The sequence below is a fragment of the Idiotropiscis lumnitzeri genome, chromosome 9, assembly GCF_059441095.1.
Source record: "Idiotropiscis lumnitzeri isolate Australia: NSW breed Sydney's pygmy pipehorse chromosome 9, RoL_Ilum_1.0, whole genome shotgun sequence".
NCBI classification, from domain to species: domain Eukaryota; kingdom Metazoa; phylum Chordata; class Actinopteri; order Syngnathiformes; family Syngnathidae; genus Idiotropiscis; species Idiotropiscis lumnitzeri.
In genome coordinates this window covers 2,739,037-2,759,249 of record NC_142399.1, presented here as the reverse complement: position 1 = coordinate 2,759,249, position 20,213 = coordinate 2,739,037, and the positions used below count along the sequence as shown (strand labels likewise).

At 39.7% G+C, this 20,213-nt stretch overlaps 1 protein-coding gene across 4 annotated transcripts in view; it reads right to left on the bottom strand.

The window, feature by feature from the left end:
* eys (EGF-like photoreceptor maintenance factor) overlaps nt 1-20,213 on the bottom strand; it is a 145,572-nt gene that overhangs the window by 92,533 nt on the left and 32,826 nt on the right. For all 4 annotated transcript variants that reach the window (XM_088304338.1, XM_088304341.1, XM_088304340.1 and 1 more), the window contains exons 4-12: nt 17,797-17,990; nt 17,296-17,426; nt 15,625-15,739; nt 13,666-13,825; nt 9,744-9,848; nt 6,695-6,831; nt 5,442-5,605; nt 5,053-5,306; nt 2,986-3,090 (exon numbers count right to left, since the gene is read on the bottom strand). In XM_088304338.1, coding sequence (XP_088160464.1) covers nt 2,986-3,090; nt 5,053-5,306; nt 5,442-5,605; nt 6,695-6,831; nt 9,744-9,848; nt 13,666-13,825; nt 15,625-15,739; nt 17,296-17,426; nt 17,797-17,990 — 1,365 coding nt within the window. The remainder of the gene's footprint in view (nt 1-2,985; nt 3,091-5,052; nt 5,307-5,441; nt 5,606-6,694; nt 6,832-9,743; nt 9,849-13,665; nt 13,826-15,624; nt 15,740-17,295; nt 17,427-17,796; nt 17,991-20,213) is intronic.

The following is a 20,213-nucleotide window of genomic DNA, read 5'->3' as shown; positions in this document are numbered from 1 at the left end:
AGGTCAACGTGCACTGACATTCTGTCTCGAGCGCTTCAAGTCAGCATATTTTAATAGTTATTTTAATAGCATCCACGGGGCTGACTATATATCTGCGGGTAGAGAAGATTAACATTGATGGCGGTACGGCCGTCTGCATGTTACCACTGAGACGGCTGTTGTTGTTTATTACTTCCACTTAAAGAGATTTTCACCTTGTTTATCTCCCGACGTGTTAGCATAAAAAAAAAAAAATTGAACGTGAATCCAATAAATTAAGATACATTTACACCATCTTGGGTGTCGAAGTGCATTTTATGATCCATTCAGCTGTTATGGCAATTTGGAACATAAATGTTTTGGATGGGCAACGAGGCAAAATCAGGGTACGATGACCTCCTTCGTTACTTTTTGCTGAATTCAATTAGGAAGGATAATATAATATAATAAGGCTGTCAAAATTAAAGAGTTAACTCAAGATGATTTTTTTTTTTTTAAATACACACAATTAAATATTTGAACTCAGTTAACTCAGTTTTATGTACTTAATAAATCATTTGCATATTGTGAAAAGCCTAATTCAACCACTGGACAATATTAGCAGTATGTTAGCACATCATCTCAGAAGAAAACACTAGTGAAGGGTAAATGAAGCTTCAAATTTGCTTCATGAACCAGTTGTAGTATTTTTGGACTCCTGTAGATGGCGCTCTCAGTTCAACATTGGACTGAAAGTACACTGACTTTAAACCTTTTATTTAAAGCAACAGTGCCATCTAGAGGACTCAAAAATACAAAAACTGGTTCATGAAGCAAATCTGAAGCTTCATTTTCCCATCACTAGAAAACACCCTGCTTAAGTGCTTAAGTTACGGCTACGTTGCAAACCGACACTGCTGGAGTGTGGTATTTACCATAAAATGTTTATAACTTAAACTTTATAACTTTTGAGAATTGTTTCTAAGAAACTCCATTTAGATCACATTCAAGAATCAAATAAAGAACAATTCATCATATTTAGTGATTTTACATTCATTACAATTTATTATTCAAGTAAATCGCTGTTAAAAGCTTTACAAAAAATAGAAGTTGAAAAAAGGCGATTAATCCCAATTAACTACGGAATTTATGTGATGAATAAGTTGAAAAAAATTAATCGCTTAACAGCACTATGCTTGTTTTAATCCTGTTTTTAACCAATTTGACTTCACCCTTAAAAACCTACACGGATAATTTGAATGCACTAAACATTATAGTGCTCAACAAACACAAGCGAAAAATATTAATAATATAAAGAACTAGTCAACATAGGAAAAAAGTCACGCGCCGGTCATGTTTATTCATTAAATGAAAGCGTTCAGGAAACGATGGCCACGCGGTCTGACTTCTCAAATGATGTGAACAAGTCCGACAGAACCACACAACACCCCCCCGCCCCATCCTTTATTATGTTTCTGGAATAAAATAAGCACGTTAAAAACACCTGTCTATAAATCTGTCCATGTAATAAACCAGTAATGGAAGCTTTACTCACACATTGGTGTTCTGTTTTCCACCAAATCGAATTTCGGAGAAAATGCAGGAAATTAGTACGAGCAGATAATCCACAATGATGGATTTATTCTCTCTCTAATGTCATAAACACGCCACGTAAAAGGTAGCATGCGAGGTTGGAGCTGGTTAATGTTTTAACGACTATGCATTTATTGTCCAGTCGCATGGAGTTCCGGGAACCGGGAACAAACCACAAAATGAAAACACACCAGTAAGAGCATCGTAGTGATAAAAAAAAAAAAAAAAAGATGCAAAGACTAAATGTAAGCGTGTGGAACACGTCAGGTGGTATTTCATTTGATATTATTTTCACTTTTACTATTTAGAACTGAACGTGACATTGGACTCAAAATGCCAAACAGCGCTGGAAGCAGAAATGTAACTTGTGCAATCAAGTGGTGATTAAATATTTTATTGCCAGAAGGCGTCGTCAAATCTGCTGCCGACCGAAGAATGCAAAACAGCCTTCTGCTTCGGTCTGATTAGAGACACTTTTGAGAACATTTGTTATGGAAGATGTTTCACTCAGTAAGACCGTTTTAAAGCAAGCGGTGATTGACAAATTGCAGCAAGGAATTGGACACAGAAAAAGGGACATTTTTAAGTTATAGAAGACGATTTATTCATCTTTGCGGAACAATCATTTATAAAGCATGGAGGTGCAAAGGCCCACTTGAAATGACTTGAAAACTGTACAGTGGCCTTTTATTATAGGCAGCTTAAGGCACACCTGTGCACTAATCCTGCTTTCTAAAATTTGATACAGTATGGCAGACTTTTGAGGGGGATGGATTAAAGGAGAAGTGTTCACTAATTCGGAATACTTTGTAGAATGCATTTTGAAATTTGCTTTGATATTTTAAATGCTGATTAATGCTCTTTGCTTTTGTGAAGCACGTTGAGTTGTGCATGAAATGTGCCATCTAAATAAAACTGCCTTGACTTGACTTTGCGTTTGACATATGTGAAAAACATCAATGAGCACTTTTGTGCACTTAGAAAAAGTCTTCAATTTTTGAGAAAATTGTGTGCTGACAACATTTTTCTTTCAACGTATTTGTATAACCTTTTGGATGGCCTTGCATTTAGTTTTTTGCTGCCTGAAAGGTCTTCGTAGTGTGCGTCATACATTCATGCAATGCATGTTGTTCGCCACAGCGATCTTGACCTTTGACTGGAACCCACCAAAGCGTTTTAATCACCGCAACATATTTCCAATTCCTTTTGTTGCCCACGTTAGTTCCGTGTCTTCCTATGTCACAATTTCCGCAGAAAGCAATTTGCCAAAAAACGTGTTTCTTGCGCTACGTCAGTCACTATGACCATCGAGGAAATAAAGCCCCCCAAACATAACCCATTCCGTTATGGCAGACAATGCGATAGCGGCGTGATTAACAGCAACGTATTTTTATAAACACGATCAATAAAAATACAAATCTAGCTGGCACTTACCGAGAGGACAAAGACAAATGTAGTCATTTATTCGATCCATACACGAGCCACCGTTGAGACAAGGCTGTGACCAGCAATCATTTACATTCTCTTCGCATCTCCTTCCTGTGGGATAAAGATAGATCAATTGAAATTAAAGTCCAATCGTGAACGGGCGTCACCTCACATCGGCGGATGATATTCAATATTGCAAACACGAACCAGACTCTAAAATTTTGCTATTTATATGTCGACCTGGTTATGCGAACAATATAATGCCGTGCAATCAAAATTGTAAACACATTCTGAAATGATAAAACAGTATACAGTATGAACAACGTAGCTATGGTTAGCTCATCTGCCACTATCGCTCCACATAAAATTAGAAACATGTAATTCAGTTTGCTCCATCTTGTATACGGAAGATACATAAATGGGATCATCTCAAAATGACTCAACTCTGGGAAAGACTTGTGATTGGAATGAAATAACGTGATTACGGACACATTTAAATCTCCTCACACAGCCTCTGGTGATATTTCAGACCTCGGAGAAGTTGAGGTCATTGGATACATCCTCAGGCTATGCGCTTTTTTTTTTTCGACCAAAGGTAATTCTAATTTGGCCATCATGGCCCCGTGCGTGGACCGTTGTGGGTGGGGGGGCGCTACTCATTGTACTGCATAATATTCACCTAATTGAGCCAGCTACTGAGGGGAAATCAGGTCAACCTTTGGGACTGTTATGTTTCCTGGACCGACCTATTGCGCAACCTCACATTGTTGGTAATTTTACATTCTGGCCGCGAACCGTCGAGAAAAAGTAAGTCCAAATACAGTAAATCAACGAGTCAATTCATATTCTTTCAATTGATTCATATTATTGTAGATTTTTCTTTTCACGATGTGGAAATTTCACAAATTATTCAAAGAATTGCCCACTTTGGAAACTTGATCGAAACTCACATTTTTGCGCGCAACTCATGACACAAAAATTGGCCTTGCAACGGCTCACGTGAAAAATGTGTCTAGGCACTTGTTAGTCGAGGTACTACAATATGTTTATTAAAATAATTGTTGGTCATCATTCTGTATCGCTGAACTTTGCAGTGTGAGTTCTTTTGCCAATTTTTGAGAGTGTGCGAGTGAGTGTCCAAATTTTAACTATGGGACATATACAGATGTTGTTTATGGTGTGTTTTTATGAAGACATTAAATAATTTTAGCATTAAAAAAACTCACAAAAGTGCCTCTTCTATTGTTGCACGTGTCACACATTAATGACTTCAAAGTTACATAATAAAATTCGGACAATTGTGATACGTTTTATAACCAATAAAATTCCAACTGGCTTTCCATAAATCAAAGACTGAAGATGAAAATTCCGTAGTGGGCATTCAAAGGCCTCCTCTGCTGGCCTAACATAATCAAGAAATGATGATCATATTCTTCACATTGATCTCATATTCTATCAGAGTGTTGTATTTTTAGCGAGAGTTTTTATCCAATCAGAATTCAACTAGCTCGTGTTGCCGGGCAGATTTCGCAATACCGGTAGCACGCACTATTCGTCCGAGGCCTTCAGATTCATTTGTCCGGGGATCTTTCTGTCAAAGTCAATCGGCTTTGAGAGTTAACTGACAGTTGCGATAGCCAATCAGATCACAAGTTGGTTTCAGTGAGCCTTCTCTCTGGCCTCACGCTGATGGTGACAAATGCGTTTTGTGATTGGAAACTCACTCGTGAGGAGGCGGCGCTATGCGGAATCAACACACCCAAAAGTCCGTTCAAAAATGTTAAATATATTCTTGCTTTTTTTAAACCACAATGGCCGAAGGAGGGAAAAGTGTGAATTTAATTGCAGATACACTTGCGCGGCCATTTTCAAGACGGACCTTTCAAGAGAAGCTCGGCCGCCCAACACTCAGTACTATGTAAGTGTCTTTCTATAGATTATTTCTCTAGCTGTAGTGTCATAAAAGATGGCAATATGAGGGTGAATTTATTCAAGTCGGACTAAGTACGACTTCACTAAAGTGCCATATTCCGTCACTATAAAAATGACATTCATGAATAAATGCTGTCTTACCCTCAAACCCCGGAGAACAGTGGCATCGATAATCACTGACGAGATCCTCACACGTGGCCCCGTTTGCACAGGGTAAGGTGTCGCATTCATCGGATTCCTTTTCACACCGGGCCCCTTCATACCCGAGAGTGCACCGGCAGGTGAATTTCAACTGCTGATTCACACAAATCCCATGTTCAGAGCAGCCGTGCTCCACACAGTAATCAATGTCCTTTTCGCAGAAGGAGCCCGAGAATCCGATGGGACAGAGGCAGCTGGACGGAAGCAGATGAAAAGAATTCCTTATGGCTGCTCTGCTTTAACTAAGACAGAAGCGAGTCATTCACGTCATAACGTTGGCACTGCGGTCACGGGTCACCTCAAAGGCGGCGGTAGATGCAAACACTCACCTATATCCGTCAATTGCATCCACACAAGTGGCGCCATTTTGACACCAATGTTGAACGCAATCGTTGACATTTGTGCGACAATTATGGCCCGACCAGCCCGGACGGCAGATACAAGTGTAGCTGTTGCCGCTGTTCAACACACAGCGCCCTCCGTTGGCACACGGCTGCAGAAACAAGATAGCGTGGTTAGCTCCATAGGCATCCCAAAACATGAAATAACTTTATCTTGTATTCGATATAATATCTTGCATCGCCCAGGTCAGGAATCTCGTCATTATTTCACAATAAAGCTTCTAATCATTTTCTCCTCCTGGCAGCCTGAGAATAAGCCTCATTACCGGGACAAGATACTCATGAATACTGATCTGTGCTTTCTACTGTATTCACTTGCCATTTCATGTTGCCTCAAAATCAGGTCTTACAAGACAAGATCAATGACCACTGAGGGTAAAAGCTCCTGAGAGCCCTTTCACAAAAAAAAAAAAGGACGCCTGTCGTAGCGTATTCATGTTTCGACGTGGTCGATTGTTTACATAAAATCCATCCAACACTAGATCCTGTGACACAAATTCAAAAGTGGGCTTTTGAAGTCGCTCCATAGCTTTTTTCCTGTTTTTATAGTGCAATAGTGTTGGACACATAAAAATAAAAACGTTACTTATTTTCAGCGAGGATTTATTCATGTTCGAATGTCATACAGTGAATTAAAAAAAAAAAAATCACTTTTTATGTAGCAAAAAAACTTAACCTGGCAAACCAGTTAGCCACATTGCTTCAAGTAGATAATAGAATTTAAAATAAGTGCACTGTAGGCAATCAACAAAAATATGAGTGTGTTGTATTGTCACACTGTCAATCATCTTTGGTTCAACCGTTGCTGCAACTAAAGCCAGTTGTCAAAAGAACAGTCCCAAAACATTTTTTATTTACAATATTGCTCACCACAGATGCAATTCTCTTTTCAAATCGGTTTCATTTGCACACAAACACAATGCATGCTATTAGGCTATAGGAAAGGGAGAAATCCTACAGTTCAGAAATGTGGAAGTTTGATGCCTTGCTCAAAGTCACTTGAATGTGGCAGTGCTTAGAGAGCAGGAAAAAAATATTTCCAGTCCCACATCATTTCAAAGCAGTTCCCCGGAAAATTCATTCTCATTGGCTGAAAAATAAAATGAATGCAGATGACAGACTTTCTGATTGAGGCGAGCACGGCGCTGCTGTCCACAAACACATAAGAAATCGGAACCCACCTGAAGGCTTGCGGGGCAGGGCACACGGCAAGTATATTTTAGACCATCGGCGAGATCCAAGCAACGTGTATTTGCTGGACACGTGTTGTTCAGTGCACACGCGTCCGTGTCCAATTCACAGTTCTGGCCAAGAAAACCTGCACAAAGGATTGAAAACAAATCGGAAGGAATTAATCACCCAAAAAATAAATCAGTAAATATTCCAAATAATAATTGGATCAAAATTTAACAGAAAACCATGAATGCAGAGATTTATACGGAAACAAATACACATTCACATAATAATAAACTCAAACAAATGTTACAACTTTTAGTTGTCATGTCAACCGTTTGACAGCAATACTATCGCCAACTTAAGACACACAAGTGGGTAAAAAAAAAAACAACCCTGCGAGATCATTTTCTCGCAGTATGTTTGTGAGAAAACATGATCATAATTAACATGACAGGTTTTCCCCCAAAAATATGCTTTTCAACATTCTGCCTTTTAAATCATTACCATTCTCTCTCTCTTCTCAAATTTCCCAATTGTGGGACTAATAAAGGACATCTTTATCATTACCATTTTTCAAAAATGACAGAACAATTGATTCTTGTCAACTGTGTCTGTCGGGAATAAATGAAACGACCAATCACGGCTCACCTGCTCTCTGAAGCTGAGCCGTGATTGGTCGTTATCTGTGCCCTGAGCAAGCGTGAGGTCATTTTCAGCTTTTTAGTGAGCGCCTCAATGGCGAGGAAAACACCATCGTCATAAAATCTGTAATCCTTGGGTGATCATATTACTATTTTTAGAGGTTGCCGTGCGCATAAGTAGAGATGTCAGCGACTTTTGTTTGCATCCCCTCCGTAAGATTGGGCTCTGCATGCCAGCCATTTCTAAATCCAGTCATGTCCTAAGACTTTACTCCGCAGGGATGTCCAGAAGCCAGAGGTCTATTTTCTCCCAACTCTTTCGCTTTGTGATATTTCGACATGAGGAGATGCAGCAGATGATGCGTGTGAGTGTAAGCGGCTTAGGTTTACAGAGATCAAAGATGAGATTTAGGCTGGAGAAGGTTTGCCCTGTGGAAATTCCTTACCATGGATGTGTGAACACATCGAGTACCGGTTTACTCAGAGAGTTAGGGATTCTCCATCGAGGATTAAGTCAGGCTGCAAAAAAAAAAAAAAAGAGCGCCTTCGGTGGTTCTGGCGTAAAAGAGTAAAGCGTCAGTTTGTGCGCAAAAGATGGAAGTCCAAGTTGTGTTTACGCGGAGATGTACAACAAGTACGAGTGTTAATTTGGTGAAGAAACACTCGGAATGATCATTATTCACACTTCAGAGCTTTGTACAAAAGGTTCACACTGTGCGGCTGTCAGGGAGTCGGCATTTGTTCGTCGTCATCAGTGCCACCTGTATTTTTATTTTCCTGAATAAACATTTTGGCTTCAGTTGCAATAACTGGATATGGCAGTGCTTCTCAATTATTTTCTGTTAGAAGGAAGAATTTGCGTATGTTGGGTCTTTCTCGACTCTGTAATTGCGATTAACACGCTTTGCAACTCCTCGTTCGCCACCTCTGCTAAAATTCTTCATGACGCTTGTTGCTGCTGCTGTGCATGGAATTGCATCAAGTACAAATAAAGTCCGTACTGCTGCGGCGCAAGACAGCTTGTCGATCTCGAAATCGCGTCGTCATAGATCGCGATTTCGGTCCCGAAACGATAAATCGTTCAGCCCTGTGATATGGCATATGATGCACAAGCCAAAGTGTCTTTCCACCTCCAATAAAATGCTCCATTAAAGTGGGCCAAGCAACTGCCAGACACTAATCATGCCCTGCCAACAACACTGAGCCCTCACGAGGGCTCCGTCACTTTGCATTCTCTGATTGTAAATTCAGGTCTCAGCCGGTGAGGTAAAATAAGCAATTAATGGCAAATTATTTTGATGGGATTTTGGATATATATTAGCACAATTCCAATGCATTACTTTGTGATTTCTTTCTGCTGTCAATCATGGGCCAAAATTGTTAAACAGAGACATGTTGTCTGGAGCACTCTAGGCTTTTTCGTTGCAGCACAAGTGAAGACATTTTAATTATTTCTGTAAGGAGGCAGCCCAACGGAAGAGTGGCTTGCGCTCAATTCCCACATGGAGATCATGCTTCCACATTTGAATCTGCTTTTCAAAGTGAAGTTCAACCTATCCTTATGCGACTTCTTTAATGCTCGCTGCCACGGAACAAAATCACATGAAGCCTATATTTTATTTGTTTAGTTTTATTTATTTTAATGAGCTTCATAAAAAAAAAAAATCACCAGACGAGGGGGGAAAAAAAAAAAGATCTTGGACGTCTTTAGCCGTCAATGGCAATAAATGTTAAAAAGTTGAAAAAAAAACCACATGGTACAGTTTACATCAATTATTTGATACTAGAGCCTCTCCTCTTTTATTAAAACTTACCAAGTAAAACCCAAAAAGAGAACGCCACTGCCAACTACTGGAGTGGATGTGCAATTACACTTTATTGTAGTACGACGAGGAAAAAAGCGTGTTTCCTAGGGATCACAAGCGCCCCCCTTCGCTTCACACCGCACCCCCCCAGGCGGGCCCACCCCACTTTTTGAGAAGCACTTAACTCAACTGTCCGTGATTGTGAAGATGAATATGAATGTTTGAAAAATACCGATTTGCCCAGGGATGACCCCAGCGTCTCGGTCAGAGTGATCAGGGATCCGATCTTGCGCAGATATAGCCGAATAAGAAGTAAGTGTTTATGTGACTGGGGGGAAAAAAAAAATCCTTAATACATGCAGAATTTAATCATGCCGATTTCCCCAGCTTAATTTCCTCAGGCAAATTGTGTTTTAGCCGAGGGATGCCGATGGCAAAGGCTAATCACCACGGGTTTTCTGCAAACACTGAAAAGGCCAGAGGGTCCCTCGCTAAGACTCCGTGGCTATATTCACTGCACAAAAGTGCAAAAAGTCTGCATGACTGCTTGCCACCAGAACCAATACCGACATCTATGCGCAAAGGCCTATTTGGCAAAAAGGACGTACCTGTGGGACATCGGCATTCATAGCGGCCGACCAAGTCAAAGCATGTGCCATTGTGCCGGCAGGGGTTGGAGTGACACTCGTTGATCTGCGTCTCGCAGTGTGTTCCTGAGAATGAAAAGATTACAAATATGCAACTGAAATGTATCTGTTCATTAGCGATTAAAAAAAAAAAAGAAAACAGGTAATGGCAAAAAAAATTACAGTTCCAAAAAAATTATTTATTTGATTATGCTAGGCAAGGTTAATTGATACTAGAGTATTTTACGAGCAACAATTTCTACCTTGCACTTTTTCATGTATTTGAATGAATTTTAGGTTTCGATATTCTCCTGTGGAGGACCTAAATTCATGATTTCCTTGTGGTCCTTTGGCGTGCCTCTCGTTGAAGCTTATTCGGTCGACCTGCGCTCGTCGTCCACTCCTTTGTGTTGACCAATCAGCTCCCTCCATTCCTTTGCGTCTTGTTCCATGTTGTTGTCTTGTCAATTTGTTTGCATTTAGTTCCCTGGTCTTGTTGGCTCCTTGTCAATGTCTCCTGTCAAGTGTCTGTCGTCTGTTCCTCAGCGTGTTTCAGTTTTCAGAGTCAGGTCCGAGTTATTTTGTTACTTTATCCTTGTGGTTTCGTACCCCTGCCTCTCTTTGGGCCTTGTTCCTGTCCAAGTTTAAGTTATTTATGTTGCCATACTTTGTGGCGTAAGTTGCTAGCATGTCTGCGTCACAATCAAGTTCGGCTGTATTCAAATTGGGTCGAATCTGGTCCCAGGCTCTTTTGCGTAGAGTTTTCATGATCATCCCGTGATCGTGCGGGTTTTCAAGAGTGTTGTTTGTCCACCTGTGTCCTGTGATTGACTTGTGACCAGCACAGAATCTCACCCAAAGTCAGCTGGGCGAGCGTCTGCTACCCAATAATGCATTTCTTGACAAATAAAATGAAAGGACAGCTGTGGTAAATCTGCATCATCCTCTTTCGTTATCCGTAATAGTTGATGGAGCAGTCAGGACGCCTCTCACATGGCATTAATGTTTTTTTTTTTTTTTTGGAGTGTCTTTCTATCTTTTCTGCAAGCTAAATTGATCAGACAATGTTTCTTTCTAAACATGATGCAATACAACAGAAGCATTGTGATCGTGGTTACCTCACCGCCATCGTCTTTACTTGTTATACTGTCTGTATAATTTCATAAAGACATAAAATGTCTTTGATTTATATCTGAAGAAACTTAAAAGTAAATTACAGATCGCAACTATAGAGTTGGCTTAAAAAATAAATAAATAAATTAAAAATAAAAAGAGTCTGCCGTGGCTGATTTAAATTTTGTGGAGGAAGCCAGCATAATTTATGCCTACCAGTGTTCTAGTGTGGAAAATAAATCCTTGCTAAATAAAAAAAAAAAAAAAAAACCTCCATACTCGGGCTTGATCAGAATATCCCGAGTTATGATCTATCATACATTACAGTGGGTCTTTTCAAGACAATGCTTGAAATCAAATTGGTCTTTTTATGTCGCATGGCTTGAAAATTCAAGAGGCAAAAAAAACAAGATGATTTTATCAGTCACCAAGTCCTACCATAGTGCAAGAGACCATTTTCTATTACTGAAGAGGGAACCGATTTTAACAAGGAAAAAGAAGTGGAAAATCTTGTCCATATAGTGCCGTGTAAGGCTTATCTGACTGATAGGTGAGTGTGTCAGAGCTTAACGCTAGATCAGGGAAATGCACTGCAGTGTCTTGCAGGGGAAAAAAAAATATTTATATATGAATGGAATGTGCACCCGTGTGTGCGTGGCATGATCGTAACGACTCAATGCATGAATACGTCAACGGGAATTTACACAGTATACCGTCCCTCACTGTCTACGTTCGTCAAATGTAACCTTAGAAAGTGAACGAAGCAGAAGCAAATCTAAGATGGCAGCATATTGAATATCATAGTAGAAACACGCAGGGTAGAAATGAATCATGAAAAAACATCCGAATGTGCTTTTGAAGATATGGAACATGACAAATGAGATCATCTGAAAGCAACATATTTCTTGGCCAAGTTTGTCTCGAACTGCTCTTCAGACATAATTCTGCATAATCAAGTATGAAAGCACGGCAATGACCAAATAGATGATACCTGCACACTATAGCATGCTATTTCTATTCATGCTTCGAATAAGGTTTTTTTTGTTTTTTTTTTTTAATGAGGCGTCATTTCCAACTTATTTAAAGATGTGCGTGAATGGTTTTCCATTCATACGTTACGTAATCACCCCTCTGGATTTGTGTCGCTTGTTTGTTTTAAAAGCAGGATGGCGTTGTTATATACATTAGATCTACCATATTTTCTGGACTATAAGCCGCTACGTTTTTTTCAAGATTTTGAATCATGCAGCTAATACAACAGTGCAGATTTGTCTTTCACCAGTAGGGGCGCTCTATAAAATAGAAAATATGCTAAATAAATCTCGATTTTTCACTCTTGCGTCTGTTCTGTTGATTAGCAATAAGTTGTTGCCGTGTTAAAAGGCACTCTTTTAACAATCCGTTTATGTAGCTTTATGTGCATTCACAGTACAAAATCATTCTGTAAATTTTTCCCAACATAGAAACCGGCGGCTTATATACAGGTGCGCTTTATAGTCCTAAAATACGGAAATTCAAAAGTGAATTTCCAGATTAAATGCATCAGCAGACATGAAGTGGACCCTCTGAAGTTCAAGAGAATTTATTTTTTCCTCGTTGTATTTTCCACCTGCTTAGTAAGGTGAGAGGTAAAAAGTCAGTGACATCTCAGACCTTGAGCTGGTAGCAGGCCCATCTTTCCCGGCACTTAATCAGCGTTTGTTGCGATCATGACAGCAGGAAGCAAAAACCTCCACAACAATGTTGGTCTCAGTGTGATATATTTGCACTACTAGAGGTCACAGACACTTTCGAAATAGGTAGACGTGTCCTCCGCATGCTCCACCTCAACCTTTAACTTTATTTAGAGTCACGGTAAGACATTGTTGAGGACTACAAGTCCTTGTGGGGCCTCTTGGGGACATTAATCATTTCAGTTTCCATTTAAAGGCATTTATTTAAAATAACAAATAAAAACAACTGAAAAAAAATCATCAGTGATGTGCAGTATATGAGCTGACAGTCAATTTACATGCAGTCAATACATTTCTTAAAACCCGAATATTGGCAGTATTCAGGGTTTTAAAATTCATGCGGGGTTACTCCTTTTCCAACCCAAATATACATGCACGTCGATCGGAATACCTCGACACTCTGTGAGGAATATTGGTCTTTGTAGGAAACGAAGTGCTTGTATGCACAGTGTTGGGCAAGCAAGCCGCCGGAAGTATGCGAATCGTGAGAAACAAAACATGGCAAAAGTGAGGGTAAGTGTGACGACACAATTTTGGAGTGAAGAGGAAGAACAAGCAGAGATGACGTAGAATTGCGTCATGACGTTGTCGGCGTGTCACCGTTTCCTGGGTTGGATTATTTCAATGTGACTGGCCACTCAACCATTGACTGCATGTAAACGTAGTCATTGATACCGACTCATTTGGAGGAATTCAAACAGACCTGTATGAACGCCTAAATGTAGAAGTGATGTGTGACTTTTGTTTTCCGGCACTAAAATGGAGGAAAATCAAATTCAAAGCATTTACTTCACTACTTTTAAGGGATCCGTCTGATTGGGTGCACACGTTTCTATTGTTCATACCACAAATGGACCAAATGGATGCATACCAAATGTAGCGGGACTGAGTTGGCATGACTGCTTTACCAACACAATGCAATTCTGTCTTCAAGGAGTAAAAATACTGGCCACCATTTCATGTTAAAATGTTTTCTAGATTTAGTAAACATCTTCCTGATTTCCTTCAATCCAAGATGTGCGATGCTGGCGAGGAGCGATAAGACAAAGCTATCTCACCTGTGAATCCATCCGGGCATTTGCACATGTACTCCGGCGGGGACGACATCTGGCTCGTTGTCAAACATGTGGCTCCATTCAAGCAATTGTTGCCTTTTATCAGGCAGGCATCGCTCACGTATTGACAAAATTCTCCCATCCATCCCGGCGAGCAGATACACTGCAGCAAAACCAAAGGGTAGGTAAATTTGACACCGTGAGCGACGAATCGACATCGTATACACATCTGAGAATGATAACACACCAAATGAGCTGATTGCTTTCAAACGCCATAAAATAAAAAAGCCAGTTGCAAGACGTAAACCAAAAATGTGTAAATAAGCGGAATGACACCGGTCGTGATAGACCGATTATCGGGGCCGATATTTGGCATTTTGCCGATTATCGTTGTTTTCATTGAACTATAAAAAAAAATGCATCTGAGTCTGGGTGCTCTGTGCACTTTTTGTAAGATTTTTTTAAATTAAGTTTTCTATTGTCTAAGATCTAAAAAAAAAGCTTTAACACGTTGTAAACCACTAAAGTTGTTTTTATTTTTCCAAATATTGACACCATTTACCCCTTTTTTTCAACCCATGAATTTCGGCTTGACATACCAGTTACCGCATGACTAGTGATGGGAAAATGAAGTTTCAAATTTGCTTCATGAACCACTTGTTGTATTTTTAAGTCCTATAGATGTAACTGTTGGTTTAATTAAAGGGTTTAAAAATGTTTTAATTCATCGTGCTTTCAGCCCAATGTTGAACAGAGAGTGCCATCTACAGGAGTCCAAAAATACTACAACTAGGTTCATGAAACAGATTTGAAGCTTCATTTACCATCAATACCCATGAAAACTAATAATCATTATCGGTATCGGCCCTGAAAAAAGCATACCGGTCTATCAATAGACACTGGTGCATCAAGAAAAATGTCCACATTCACTGCCTCAACCCTTCGAAAGCGAAGCCTTGTGTTTAATTTCCCCAAAGCCCACTGGGGCAAAGCTTTTTTATAACGCTTGATGTTGCACGCGTGTGTTTGAACAGCAACAACTTAACGCTCTCCTTCAAGGAGTGCTCTGCCACCGACGTTATGTGGTGCAATATATTGTAATATCAATACAGTACTTTGTACCATCCGGGTTGTGAAGCGCTTAGAAGGATGAAATGTGTATCGTGCAATGAGTTGCATCCCAAAACTATCCTTGACCGCCAACTTGCCCGAAAATGTGAGTGTGAGCAGAACTCAAAACGTCAAACCCCGTCTCTATACGGGTCGGAAAATGAATATGTTAGAATTGGAAAAAAAAATGTAATCTAAATAGCATCAAAAGAACAATATTTAATGTGCGTGACCTGTTTGTAGAGCAACGTGTGCAAACGAATTCTCTCAAAAAATGTCATGGAAAAAGACTCATTCGGAAATATGGGGTCATGTTTGTGTAAGATGTTTGTGACGAGTGTGCAAAGAAAATTAAACCTAAAGGTTCCTCTCGTCAAGCAATGTATGCGCATTTAATACCAGCCGAGTAAAAAAATTAAAAAATAAAAAAGAATCTTTGACGTCTTTTGCCGTCAATGGTAGTGAAAGAGTTAATGATAAATGCCTTCTAATTAAATTTGTGCAATGTGTGGACAGATTGTACCTTTCTACTTGTTAGTTGCAAGTAATAACACTTTTCATTGTGAGCAGACATCCAGTTTATGTGCCAGAGATGGAAGTACTTTTTGAATGAACATTGGACATGCGGATGTTGTGTTTGGGTGTTAAAAACGAGAGACGCTCATTTTATTAACGTTCCATATTCATCTGAAAAAATGTCATCAATGTGCGCAGCTAATTTGAAGCATCTGTCACGATCAAACTAATCAGTGTCGTATTAGAGAAGCTCACATGATCCTTCCAGGTGCAACGTGAGACATATTTGCGAGGCCTCCGAGTATTTGATTATGAGCGAGACATTGAATTACTCACCTGATATCCGGCAATTACACTCAAACACAATCCCTCATTTAGACAGTTGATATTGAGCAGGCGGCAGTAGTCAATGACTTCTCCACAATTCTTCCCCGAAAAGCCCCGCAGACATCTGCTGAAAGGGAGGTGAGTGTCAGAAAATCATTTCACCGCAAGCCTCGGGCGCTAACAAGCCATATTTTTACACCATGTCTGGACTCATACGGTTCTTTTCTACTTTGTTGTACGGATGAAAGAGTTTATCAAACATTCTGATCGAGCCTATTTTAAGTGAGTGTCTATCTTCTGATTGGGTTTTATTAAGATGAACGTGTTATTATTTATTCTTACAAGTGGATTTTCTCATGACTGACGTACAATAGCGATTTGGATCACGGTCATTTAGCAACACGCGGCGGACTTTGTGCTGGTTTTAGTTGAGTTTAGACTTCCTACGGGGGAGGATCATTTTACGTACGTTTCAAGACCGTCTAGAGCAGTGGTGACAAACATATGGCCCGCGTGCCGGATCGGGCCCGCAAACGGGTTTTATTGGCCTGGGAGAAGATTGTAAAAATAAGTATGGCCCAACTCAATATAGAGCCGCCGAATTCGCCAAATGGCCAATGTTAATTGTACAGAAGTAAGATACGTCTATATAAGGCAAACGGCACACGGAGCTGGTTGCCAGAAACATTTACCGTGGATGCCGTGTGGAAACTACAAGTGACTAAACAATCAATATATTCCCACGTGAAGCTTCGACTTGCCTCCTATTGCAACACGAGTCCCAAAAACTTTATTTCCCTCCTCATGAAACGATCCATTTTGGTTGAAAGCGCACAATATTATTCAACGGCACTCCAAACAACGATGAATCACGACACTGAATATGCTGCCCGTGTTAGAATAAGGTTTCCGTTTGATAAGTATCTAGCAAGCAGGGGTGAGCCGAATGGAATAATGTCATCTCCAAGAAGAATGTAATAGCGAAGAAAAATGTTACGTACAGGAACATTCTAATCTTAAAGAACAATGTGTTACAATGTGAAGAAATGTTTCCAGACCACGTTATATGTCAGTGGTCTCAAAAGAGTGTGAGTGAGTTATGAGGAGCAGGTCGAAGCCAAAAAATGCCACTGCTGAGTTGTTTTTTTTTTTTTGTGTCCCCTTCCATCCCTGGCCATCGCCGAGCACTTAACTCATTCACTAGCAGCCGAGTAAAAAAAAAAAAAAAAAAATGGATCTTTGACGTTTTTAGCCGTCAATGGCAGTAAATGAGTTAAGTTAGTCTAAAAACTGCCAGAGAATGCACATTTTTTTTTTAGCTATTGATTAAACAATTTGATGCTCAGTTGAGTGTCCAAATAAACAAAAGTGCCATGCTGGCCGTTAAAAAAACAAGATTAATTTGTGATATGACACGTTTGCGAAATCATGCAGGATAACAGGGCAGATAAATAAAAACTTTTTAAGGACACAGGCAGGACATCTTTTAGCAAACATTGCTAAATCGTTATTATAAATGATATTTTGAATAGCACCACAAGGAGGCTATTTTGAGTATTCAAGTGAAAAATAAATTGTGCTCACTTTGAAGGGTGGCAACCAAAAAATGAAACCAATTTGTGTATTTCCAAGGCAGTTCGAAAGAAAAGAAGAGATCCCGGTGTGTGTTTTGTGTTTCACCTGCACACATAATCACGTCCTCTGGACACACAGGTGGCATTATTGAGGCACGGTGATGGGCTGCACACGTTCCGCCGTCCTCGCTCGCATGCTGGGACCACTTTGCCATCTGCACACACACATTCAGAGGCCTGCACGCCGGGCCAGAACAAACCAGGTCATGTGAAAACAAGGCTGGATTTCACACATGACTGGATGCTATCTTTTTCTCTAATGCTAAAATTGGGCCTTCAGTCAATTGAGTGATTTCTTCCCCAACGACTATTTGGACCAGTAAATTGTACATGTTTTAATATTCAAACGAGATTTAGTGGAACCTGAAAATTCAAACTCTCCTATGATATTACAATTTCAGCAACCACTCTTTCCCATTGCTCATCTTCAGGAAGAAATAATAATTGCTGCTGCTGCCTTTAAAATGAAGCCTTTTGATCCCATTTCAAGCGATCGTATTAACTTCCATGTGCTATAGAAAACAAATAAGGGGAATTAAGTTCTCACATGCTCTCTTGCTCCGCAAATTTGATCTCGCTGACATGCGTTTGACACGCAATCAACGGCCAATTCAGAATCGCAGTCGAGGCCCCTGAAGCTTTCAGGACAACGACAGACAAGACCTGTGGCAGTCTCCTCACATAGGCGTCCATTTCTGCACGGATTTGGATTACAAGTGGATTTTCTTTCACAAGGCGGGTCTGCAAAACAAAAAATATGACCTTTATGTTTCAACGTTCATCACATTAAAGAAAGCATTTTGCATAAGAAGTCATTAGGAAATTGTCGGATATTTAATTCACCGCCCCATCATAATTGGAAAAGGGCTTTTTTTTTTTTTTCCTCTCTTCAAGGTACTCAAAGCACTTTCAAAGTGTGCCCTCATTCCTCATGCTCTACTGCAGCAATCGGAGCAACTGGGCTTTAGGTATCTTGCTCAGGGATACTTCAGCACGGTCATGGAAGATTGATGACCTCAAGCCGCCCAACACATCAATAAGATGATTCTTCACATAAAAAATGACATGTAATCATTCTTGGGTTAAAATAATAATAATTATTGTTACTATTAAAATATTTTAGCGTTGTTTATCAATATTTAAGATACTGTATGGTTCATGAAGAATGGTGTCAGATGTAAGGAATATGCAACAGTTTGCAGTATTTTTGCATGGAATCTTTTCTTGAAAAAAAAAAAAACGGAGTGAAAAATCATGTCAAAAGCAAAATTGCTGCATTTGTCAAGGTGCAGCGTTTGTGTTGTGCGACAAAGATGGAATTGTTGATCTGTGATGGCATGCGGTGAAGTCAGGTGAACAAATGAGCATTTGGGTCAACATCAACAAGAGCCGTACTGTGTTGTCTGTTGGGTGAAGTCGCCGCACCGCTAAACGACAACAAGCATCTTTCGCGGCTTCCTAAAGCTTTATATTTTTAATTTGCAGACTTTCGGATATTTTATTTATCATTTGAAAGATGATTTATTTAGTGAATTCAAAGCACATGTGATCTGTTCATGTGTCTATGTCAGGCTTCCACGCAAAATTATTTACACATAAGATAATGTAAAAAATGACTTAATATTTTTAAAGAATATGGAATAAATCCAGCAATTTGTTTCTTTTATCAACAACTCAAATAGTCATTAAATTATTGTTCAAATAATTTGCTGATTGCGTGTCCTATCTAGTCCTGTAATACAATTTTCTACCTGAGGTGGCGCCATCACTTTTGTATGCGGGGGGTTTTCTGTTGGCTCCCACATTCCAAAAACATGCAAGTAAAGTTCACGGAAGACTTTGAGTTGCCCGTAGGCGTCAATATGAGTGGAAATGTTTGCTTGTCTTCGGCGATAGGTTGCTTATCATTCAAAGTGGCCTTCTAAGTTCCAGATCACACGTTTCAAAAAACGCGAATTCCATGGAGATACATTTTGAAATTATTTCACACTTTAATTGTGATTTTTTTTTTTTTTTACTCCAGCGTACGCGAGTATATGCTGCTATGCGCACAGCGACATGCACACTGGACAAATTATTTCACCTGAGTTTCAAGGTGAGGCTGAGGTGTTTCATTTTTCGGTTTCTTTTGAGGCGTCTATACATTTATCTTTGTAGTGGATCTTTCTATGCGCATTTTCTTGAATCCTGCAATACAAGTGCCCCTTTCCCACCGGCATTTGATGGCCTCCTCGGTGGCAATCAATCTCCTTGTATTTATCTTCAGGGCTTGCTTGAGCCACAGATCATTTTGCACTCCATAAACTGAGTTTTCCTTTATAGTTTTTACACATAGTTGCTTTTTCAACAAACAACTTGACATATATTTCATGGAGAACTTGTTCGTAGGTGACATTTTTTCCCCTTTCTTTTTTGTTACGATGACCCGTATTTTTATTATTATTATTATATTTTAATTCATAAAAATACATGTTCGTTTAAAAATACAATTCACTTCAAATGAGCATATATGCTTTGTTACATTTTAAAGGGCATATTAAATCCCCTCATTAATGCAGTGATTAACGGTGGAAATTCGATCAAAGTAAAGGGACTCAATGTATCTCTGTCGACTGTAATTAAATTGGCTAACAGGGGTGATGACTACATACTTGTTACTCATTCTATTTTGCTGGCGACTAAATGAGTCTGCGATAAAGACAATTAACATCGCATTGCTGAATGAAAATGGACTAATAAGGCTGCTAGGTAATATTTTGAAACCGATAGCCCAGATGGAAAGCAGAGGACAGTCAAAACAAAAGGAAATCTCATTTGAAACATCCCAAGAGCTCGGCTCATTATTCTGTGCGCATAGACTTTGGCCTACGAGGGCAGCCGGCAATGGAGCAGGCTCCGGCTTCTTGCTTGATTAATGAGGAAACGGCAGCAGCAGCGAGGAGGAGGAGGAGGCAAATGCTCCGA